Source organism: Sorghum bicolor, chromosome 2, assembly GCF_000003195.3.
Source record: "Sorghum bicolor cultivar BTx623 chromosome 2, Sorghum_bicolor_NCBIv3, whole genome shotgun sequence".
Classification (NCBI taxonomy): domain Eukaryota; kingdom Viridiplantae; phylum Streptophyta; class Magnoliopsida; order Poales; family Poaceae; genus Sorghum; species Sorghum bicolor.
Genome location: NC_012871.2, coordinates 66,848,612 through 66,858,575, shown reverse-complemented (window position 1 = coordinate 66,858,575; position 9,964 = coordinate 66,848,612). Strand labels below are relative to the sequence as shown.

General features: G+C 39.9%; 1 protein-coding gene across 1 annotated transcript; it reads left to right on the top strand.

Annotated features, from left to right (window-relative positions):
- On the top strand, positions 751-9,942 carry LOC8074176 (Fanconi anemia group J protein homolog). Its single transcript, XM_021452560.1, has 28 exons — positions 751-1,197; positions 1,329-1,383; positions 1,466-1,541; positions 1,680-1,744; positions 1,828-1,872; positions 1,969-2,069; positions 2,432-2,573; positions 2,757-2,818; positions 2,905-2,984; positions 3,097-3,167; positions 3,700-3,787; positions 3,878-3,950; positions 4,035-4,127; positions 4,414-4,522; positions 5,100-5,193; positions 5,927-6,010; positions 6,110-6,266; positions 6,374-6,561; positions 6,705-6,749; positions 6,908-6,936; positions 7,031-7,152; positions 7,237-7,284; positions 7,462-7,586; positions 7,659-8,089; positions 8,176-9,064; positions 9,147-9,200; positions 9,292-9,417; positions 9,581-9,942. Exons 1-28 carry the CDS (start codon positions 810-812, stop codon positions 9,620-9,622), a joined length of 3,882 nt encoding a protein of 1,293 aa, XP_021308235.1. The 5' UTR covers positions 751-809; the 3' UTR covers positions 9,623-9,942.

The window sequence follows — 9,964 nt, the reverse complement described above, 5'->3', positions numbered from 1 at the left end:
AAAAACTAATTGTACAGTTTGGTCGAAATTGACGAGACGAATCTTTTGAGTCTAGTTAGCCCATGATTGGACAATATTTGTCAAATACAAACGAAAATACTATAGTGTTGATTTTTCAAAATTTTTTGGAACTAAACAAGGCCTGGTATTCATTCATGACGAAGAGATACAACGGCGCCCTTCACCTGACAGGCGAGTGGGGTTTGCCACGGCATGTTGTGAAGTTTGTACATTCTGGTCTGTTAGTTGTTACAACAATTCATGCCATGGAAATCTATGTAAAACTCCATTCAACCGTGTACCAATGTGATTAGTTAAAGTTGAGATGGGTGTGATAGTGAACTCAGCGTGCTTGTTTCCTCTAGCCAACACCTTTACGCCAACTGCCAAGGGCTGCCCGCTTCAAATGATGGTTCTTATCTATTTTTCTTCTTTCATTCTAGATTATAAAAAAGGTATTAAAAAAATACTCCCTCCGGTGAAAAATACTTACCACGCTGTAATTTGGTGGAATGGGAATGAGGATGAGGCGACCAGATTGTTTGGTTTGTTTCTTGTAAGAACCGAAATGAGGATGAAATTATCAGACCAGATCGCTTCCTTCTATGATCTCAATTTGCTAGTGGGCTAAATCCTATTGGGCCGAAGGACGAAGGTACATTGGCCCAAGAGCACAAACCCATCTCGCGACACGATATCAGGTGGCGCGCGACGACATTTCGAGTGACTTCTGCTTCGCATTTCCCCCCAATTCCTCCCGCCCAAAGCCCCAAACCACCACCACCCAAATCCGTCTCTGCCACCCGCCGATGGGCGGCGCCGCCATGGCCGATGACGACGACTTCGCCTCGCCGCCGCCAGCCCCGCGCGCGCGGGCGGAAGGAGGAGGCGGAGGCGTGTACCAGGTGGGCGGCGTTCCGGTGGAGTTCCCCTACAAGCCCTACGGGACGCAGCTGGCGTTCATGGGGCGGGTCATCGCCACGCTCGACCGTGCGCGGCGGCAGGGACGCTCCCACGCGCTCCTCGAATCGCCCACAGGCACCGGCAAGTCGCTCTCCCTCCTCTGCTCCGCGCTCGCCTGGCAGCGGCACTACCCGCTCCGCACCCCTCCCGCCCCCGCCCCCGCCCCCTCCCCCGATCCATTCCTCCACGGCGGAGGATTCGTCCCCGATGATACCCAGCCGCAGGCGACGCCAGGTGCACCCTGCTCTCTCTCTTTTCTCCCTCTTCTATCGATGGGGGGTTCTTGGACCAACAACTGCTCTTTCTTGGTAATCTGTGGCTTGTCGTTTGCTCATTTTGCCTTTTGGGGGTTCTTGATTGTTCAGTCGTTCCGGAGAAGGCTGCCAAGAAGAAGAACGCCCCGACAATATATTATGCGACGTAGGATCTCTGTCTTTTGACTGGAATTGATGAGGGGATTGGATGCTCTTGATTGATTTATTCGTTGCTTGTGTTTCTGAAGGAGGACGCACGCGCAGATAAGCCAGGTTGTCCGGGAGTACCGCAAGACGTCGTACCGAGTGCGCATGGCCATCTTGGTAACGCCTATTTCCATATGAATTTATTTTATTTCTTGCCTTATTCTCTGGTAAGAAAGAGAACTCATCATCCAACTAGAGTAGCAGAGGCAAATAAAATTAAGACTACTGCTTAGAATCCGTACTCTGGCAATGCAGGCCTCAAGGAAGCACTACTGTGTCAATATGTTTGCTTGCGCGAGCGACAACATTGATGAGCAATGGTACTGTACACAATTGATTAGCTCTTACAAAGCTCTTGCATTGTCATTACTAACCTAACTTCTAATTGAACTTCCCTCATCAGCAAGTCACTGCTAGACAAGATGGTTCAAGGTTGCCCAGAATTCAAGTGAGGTTTCCTATCTTTTCAACGCCAGAACATATAATTAGCCAGGAGAGCATCTTTTTCTCTTGGAATTTTAATGCAATCAGTTAAAACTTGCAGGAATGCTCAGAAACTAAGTCGGCATCCATCCCTTCAGATTGGTGGCTGCTATGAAGTTCACGATATTGAGGATCTTGTCAGAGTTGGACAGAAAGCAAAGGGTACGTAGATATCTTTTAGTTGCACTTGTTTCCTCCTGAGGATAGTCTGGCTCTGATCTGGTCACTCCTGATAACTACTCCCTCCGTCCCATAAAAAGAGTCGCTATGGGACTTGTGGTGGTCAAACTTTCTTAAAACTAGGTTTATGGAAAATATTAGCAACATTTGTATCTCTAAATAAGTTTATTATGAAAATATATTATACGATCTATCTAATGATACTAATTATGTGTCATAAATGTTAATATTTTCTTATATATATTTGGTCAAAGTTAAAAATGTTTAACTTCTCGGGAAGCAAGAATGACACTTTTTATGGGACGGAGGGAGTATTCAATTATCTCTTTTCCTGTTATTGGCAGGATGCCCATATTTTGCTGCACAGCACATGGCAGAAGCAGCACAATTGGTTTTCTGCCCATATAACTACCTGATTAGTCCGGTTGTCAGGAGAGCAATGGACATTGATATCAGCAGTTCCATCATTATTCTTGATGAGGCACAGTAAGGCTTCACTTCTATGACTCTTTCCAGCCCTTTTGATTTCCTTGTACTTCAATAGTCTCATCAATCAAGCTAAAATAGTTTTTATGTGACCCTCATTCTATCCATAGCAATTATAGTCTTGTGACATGGTGGAGTCTGAATTCCAATTATTTTTCTTCATATTGCGTCCTCTTTTCTTAGCAACATAGAAGACATAGCACGTGATGCTGGCAGCATTGACATCGATGAAGAATCACTTCACTGTAAGTCAAATTCCATGATTGTTCAGTTAAATTCATGTTCTGTTAAACTTTAAAACACATGCTAAAGCTAATTCACTATGGCAAAGTGTTGCAGGGAGAACTTCAAAACTTGGCCACTGATGAGGCTGTTGCAATGATATACCAGCCCTTGCACGATATTATTCAGGTACTTCTACAAAAAGAGAAGAGAGTTAATTGCCCTGTTCTTTTCCAGAAAAAGGAAGGATAGTGTTAGTATTAATATTACTCTTAGAGCTAAGCTTTAAGTACTTCTGCAGGGTCTTATTGGTTGGATTGCTGAGCGGGAGGGCAATCTTCATAATCATGAGTTCGGACATCCCGCTTCATAGTATGTAGTCTGCGACTCTTTTAGTTTCTTATATGATTTATTGATTACCATTTTAACTTCTCATCTTAAAAGAGATGTGACTGCCACTTCATCTTCCATATGTGTAGATGGTTAAACATAATGTAATGAAAAAACTATACAGTTTCATACTGCAATCTAGTCAACTACATTTCGAGAAATTGATCCATTGCTTGATCATGCAACATAAGTTGACAAATTGACTTGTGGTTACTGGTTAGCGATGGCCATTAGATCGACTATCTTTAGCCTACTGTTATCAAATGTTGAGCCATTTGTTGCTTAGCAACATAAGCTGATGCTAGCAACTTATCCCTATTCATGTCTAATTGTTAATGTACTATCTAAATGAAATAAAATTATTTCCTTGATATTAAAAAAAAACAGAATTTTGGGTTTGCGAAATATATCCATGAACTTTCGACTGCGTAACCCATTACAATCACTAAATGTTTACGATGCAGCACTGATGTTTTTCATACCATCAGTGGACTTAACCTTTTGTAATCATCAGTTGGACTGGTGAAAAGGCAATGAATGAACTTCAGCGGGCTGGTATTTCTCCAATGTATTTCCCGGTATTGCAAGAATGTGCAACAAAGGTGCTTTTTATATCACAGTGCAGTTGTTGCATATATTGATCTTTTATATGGCTGTGAAACATTCAGATTTTCAACTTCCTTTTGCTTTAGGCGATTAAAGCTGCTTCAGATACTGAATCAGATGGATCACACTTGAGTGGTGGTCGTGCTATGACATTAGAGAGTAAGCGGTAGAGTGGTGATTACTTTATTTAATTCAATCTTCAATACACTTAATAACCCAATGATGTTATACAATCTTTTGCAGGTCTATTCTCTTCATTGAGTTACTTTTTTGGTCAGAAAGGGCGTAATTCATGTGATTATCAGCTTGCTTTGCAGCGTTTTGTTAAAAAGGAAGGTAGCAAGCTTGTTTATCCTTTAGAAAAAAAACATAGTTCCTGTTATAAGTTTTTCCTGTTAACATGGAAGTAGAGTAATAGAACATTTGTGAATATATTCAATCCTCTAGATCTTACAGCTTACATCCTGCAATTGAGCCGTTAGTGGTACTGTTCTTGAAGTCAAGAACTTGGCTGCTGATTTAATGTGATAATTGTATATATGCTTGGATATCCAACAAGCTCTATTCCATTTTTAAATTCAAGGAGCAATTTGTGTAATTTCATCATATGAACCATTTACAGGCAATGATGAAATTTCTTCAAGATGCACAATGAGTTTGTGGTGTCTCAATCCTGCTGTTGTTTTTCAAGAAATTGCAGATCGAACACTTTCAGTAATTCTGACTTCTGGGTAAGTCTGCATAGTCCTTTTCTCGCTTATCAATAAGCTGGTAAAATGGCCCTGTTAAGCAGCAGATATCCAATTAGATGGTCAATGTGAAATTTAGAAGGAGAAAAAACATGGAAGAGGAACTAGACATGCTGCCGGCAGCTAGTTTGAATATGTCAATTCTTTGAACTGCACATTGGTTTGGAACTGTATAACTGAACATTTCATTTCTTTTGTTCTTGGGAGAGGGGACCAAATAGGCAGTGACTGTCAGTAATGGCCCTAAGTAAGGCTTTTTTTGGACCAAGGTAGAAGTTGGGCTACTGATGTAGATGGCTTGCATGTCAAGATAGAAGTCTAGTAGGGTCTAGGATTATAAGATATATAGATATAGATATAGATACAAAAATATGTATATATATGGACTAGCCCTAGTGTAAAATGTTCAGTACCTGGTAGGCACATGGTCCAACTGAGATAGGTACTAAAAGGTCTTTATGTTATACAGATTTTGATGTTCTTATAAATTGCGTTGTTAAGTCTCTCCAGTGTCAGATAATTTACAGCTCTGAAAGACTGAAACTACATGTATCTGCAGAACACTTTCACCAATGGGTTCCTTTACATCTGAACTTGGTGTCCAGTTTGAGGCTTGCATGGAAGCTCCTCATGTAATTAATGCTGATTCTCAGGTACGTATGTTGCTAGTTGTCTTCTGTATCATGGTCATAACTGCATGGTGATGGATTTGTGTTATTGGGCATTGAGTAGCGGAATCAAGATAATACTGTGTTTCTTGATTCTGAAATTCAAAATATTTATTTGGTGACAGAGTAATTGGTCAAAACCGGTTTTTTTTTTTTTTTGGCAAATGGACACTAGTTCACTTTTGTACAATGCAAAATCTGTGCATAAAGTGTTTGAACTCACCATTGGAAGTGAGGATTGTTTATCTCACCTAAAGGGAAAGAAGAGGTGTAATTTTTATCTGCAAGCTTTATCTGATGGCATATTTTGGCGTGCCAATGTACCAATATGTAATTACATGAAGTGCTTTAGTAAAATTACATTATTGAGATAATATGCATGGCTTGAACTTGATATGCACTACTCTATATATCACAATTTGAACTCGAAAATTCTGTTTAGGGCTGGTTTATTAGCCTTGCTGTCCTTATGGTAATTTGTAGCCTCTCTAGAGACTTGTGAATGACTCTCATTTTCATCAGTTTAAAGGTTGTTTAATTTGTCCTTCATACTGCCAGCATAGAAGATAATTTTCCTAATGACTCTGACCCTTAGTTTGTTTAGGACCTGGATATGGAGTTATGGACCTTTTGTGGTTAGAAGAAAGATTAGCAAATATAACTTATGCCAACAAGTAGCTATTACTTGCATTTTTTAAAGTCTATCTTGGCTTTGCAGGTTTTTGCAGCTGTGCTATCATCTGGTCCAACAAGGCAAATATTGAATGCTAGCTATAAAACTGCGGACAATTTATCTTTCCAGGTAACTTTTCATTGAATTATATATATGTCAGGAACCCTAATTTAAAAATATTATTCTATTTTTACATAGTGTTTTAATTTTTTCCCCGTTTTTACATAGGATGAACTTGGAGCTTCACTAGAGGAAATATGCAGAATTGTGCCTGGTGGTGCTCTAGTGTTTTTTCCTAGCTACAAGTTGTTGGACAAATTGCAAGTGCGCTGGTCTCAGACAGGTCAATGGGCACGGCTTAATGCTCAAAAACATGTGTTTGTTGGTAAGATCTTTTGAAGCATTTCAAAATGCCATTTCACTAATTATAGAAGACGGTATTATGTCATGTTCAATTTTCTGTGTTCTTTACTCAAAACTTATTTGCTTCAGAGCCTAAGGGAAGTAGTGAGGAACTCGATCCTGTTTTAAAAGGGTACTATGATGCAATCCTTGGTAAGGCTCCTGTCAAGAAAGGCAGAGGTGGTTCAAAACAAATAGTGAAGAATCGAGTGACCAAAAAATCGTCACAGGAATCAGTGAAAGCAGGAGCTACTCTTCTTGCAGTTTGCCGTGGGAAGGTGCTATTTTATTACGAAATGTTTATATTAATTTATGTACATGTTTAAACTTTAAACCCTACTTTAAATTTCTTATGCATAATGTTGTGCGTATGCCAGCTACCATTAGCTTATGTTTTGCTGGCTCCTGATTTTATTTCTAGGTATCTGAAGGGATTGACTTCGCTGATGACAATGCTAGAGTTGTGGTATCCTTTGTTTCCCTTTTTGATATTAAATTGTATGCTCTAGAAAGTTCAGTATTAAACACTTGCCCCTACTGGCATGTAGCATGATTGGTATACCTGTTCTGATGTAATACAATAAATGATTTTGATATTCATCTGTTTCCTTAACCAGACATAAGGTTATTGTTGGAATTCCTTTTCCAAATATGTAAGTTTGTTTCCTTTCTTTGTTTCTGTTTTAGTAAATAAATCAAATGTGTTTTTCTTTGTTTAGATACTAACATTGATTCAACATGGATCAGAAATGATGTTCAAGTAAAGCTGAAAAAGAGATATAATGATTCATACAAATCATCAAAGCATTTGTTAAGTGGGAGTGAATGGTACTGTCATCAGGCATTTCGTGCTTTAAATCAAGCTGCAGGTATTCAGCTATTGACTTACCTGTCAGGCATCGCCTGTGGCTAAGCTATTGGCATTGGCTAACTGTTGTCCTTGTCTTCTGTAGGTCGTTGCATTCGTCATAAATCTGATTATGGAGGCATAATTCTGATTGGTATATTATTCAGTTATCCACTCCCTACCATTTGCATGTCTAGAGAGAAAAGTTGATTCGTAAAATTTTGTTATTTTATTGATATAACTGTTTAGAAGTGAAATGGCTTAGTGCTCCTCTTTTTAGAAATAGAGTGTGTGGTTTTCATATTTAATTCCCATGTATTATGGTGTACAGATGAGCGATATCAGGAAGGCAGAAATGTTGCCTACATTTCCAAATGGCTTAGGAATGCAATCAAGAAGTACGATAGCTTCCAGGAGACAATGGCTGAGTTGCAGAAGTTCTTTCAGAACGCTGAGGTATTGCTCTTTTTACACATTTGATTTTCTAAATGTCGATGGTCTTGTCTAAAATGCATGGTACTGCTTCAGGAAAAAATAAAAATCAAAGATTGTGGCATCTTCCCCAAGGTTAAGTTGGATAGCGAAGCACCTCAATCTCTCAGTGATGATAAAAGAAAGTTGTCGTGGCCAGAATTGAGTTCCTCAAACCACTCAGTATCACAATGTAATCAGAAGGTAAAGACTGAATGTCTTAGTCAGAGAGTTCCAAACACTGATGGTGTAGTGGTAGACCAAAAAGTTATGGGTATGTGTACATCGCCAGAAGTATCGAAAATCTCTTTGAGATCTTCTGTTTTAGTAAAGAAAGAAAACTCTTCATCACCTGAAAGTCTTCCAATGTCATATCCATTGCCTCCCTGCAAAATTCAATCTGATTTTGAAGGTGTAGCCAATACTGGAGCAAATTATGAAGTCAAAACAGAAGTTATAAATTTGGAGGATAATGATTTTAAACCTCGGTAATTTTAACATTTTTCAGGCATTCTTTTTCCTACTATTGTATCATCATTTGTTTTTATTTAAATAGGTGTCTTCACATGCACAGGTATGTAGAGGTCACTATCTTAAATCCACTAGAAGACAGGTCACGGCAACCTACTCTTGTTGAGGAAACTTCTGCAGCGACTCCAGTGGCTAGTCCCAGCAACTATTCTGAGGTAAACACCTCAGTACGGATCAACAATGGAGATCAGATTGTAAACACACCCATTTCTCTATTTTCAACAAATAGAAATATTTCTTCTCTGTCCACACCGGCAGCTACTCCTGAAAGAACCACCGACAAAGACTGTCATGAGTCTTTGATCAACAGAAGTGTAAATTCCCACTGCGAGAAAAAGAGAAGGTTGAGCTCCCCAATGAGCTGTTGTACTTACACAATACGTTCTAGTTCTCCAGGCAAATCATTCTGCCACACTGGTTCTGCTGTGCCTGGGGATGTGAATAGAAATGCTGAATTGTGTTGTAAAAATATAGGATTGTCCAGTTGTGAAAATGTCAAGCTTGAAAGAAATTACAAGCCAGAAGAGGTTTCAGCAAAGAAGATGCAGAAGAAACGTATAAGTTGCATTAGATGCAAAACAGCTCTTGGGTTAGAAGAAGATGGGTTTCTTGTTACTTGTACACAATCTTCTTCGTCGAAATTATACTTGGCATATCTTTTGAGACATGGGCTGTCAGCTGCTGGCTTCCCGGAGGATGATTTTTCGGCATCAACACCAGCAGAGGTACAAGTAGTGGAGTGCGAAGCTTCTTCACTCAACCAAAATATATTTGGCAAATTCGGAAACCAGGGCCCTGTTTGGTCTGCTAAGGATGGATGTGTGTACAGTGCAATGACTTGTACTTTCTGCTCTTCTGAAAACACATGTGCCATGGTCCTTGGCGTGCAAGTTCTTGCAACTGATAAGCTCAATCAGCAATTGGTGGAAAAGGTAGTTTGCTTATCTGGATGCATATTTGTAGTTTATTACTGCTACTGTTACCTTAGCTTGATTGCTGTCTCTTCAAATGAAGGTGCTCTTGTTCAGTGATCGTTTGGATGTCCAGTCTGAGCCATCAAATGGACAGGTATGGGTGTAAATATATTGTGGGACTAATATGATGGGATACATTTCGAAAACTAGCAAAACATAATGGGTCTATCTACTTTCATATGAAGATTTCAAGAACTCGGAGAGATGCTAGTAACTCCATCTCCCCACAACCCGTGATGATCGACCTTGAGTCTTTTGCATATAAACCATTAAAGATGGACCCTGTGGCGCTGAACTCAAGAAGGTCTAAGGTCAGTTGCCTGCTGCCACTGCTGTTATCTTTTGCAGTTCTGCTTGTGTTCACTTTCCCAGAATTTCAAGTGAGGTTTGCATGATCCTCCTCTTGCATCAGACTTCTCAGAGTATAATTGACAATACTCCAATTTTTCTGCCCTTGGATTTTCTGTGGAGCAGCTTAGGTTACCGGCCTCGAACAAATCCACAACTGGTACATAATTTGATGGAGAGTTTGAGATAATGGTGATCTTTGCTGTGAAGCATTGGGAAGAACTTTTTTTTGAGGAAACGCATTGGGAAGAACTTCGTTCTGTGAGATATGGCGTCCGGGGAGGAGATGCAGATGTCACGTCACCATGGAGATTCATAGTTCCAAACATCCACATGTATTAGACAAGTTCCGGGAGCTGAAGTGGGGCGTAAAACGCATGGCCTGGGCCTGGCAGTAGGAAACTAGGATGCTGATGTATATATCCATTTACAGTTCTTGATGCATCCCATTGTCTATTATATCTATGAACAGTTTTTGCGTTCTGAAATTTCGCATCCGTGACTGAGCAC

Coding starts and splice junctions, on each gene's coding strand:
- LOC8074176 (XM_021452560.1), top strand. CDS start 810: ATGGGCGGCGCCGCCATGGCCGATGACGACGACTTCGCCTCGCCGCCG. Junction 2,574..2,756: donor ATTATTCTTGATGAGGCACA/GTAAGGCTTCAC, acceptor CTCTTTTCTTAG/CAACATAGAAGACATAGCAC. Junction 3,168..3,699: donor TTCGGACATCCCGCTTCATA/GTATGTAGTCTG, acceptor TGTAATCATCAG/TTGGACTGGTGAAAAGGCAA.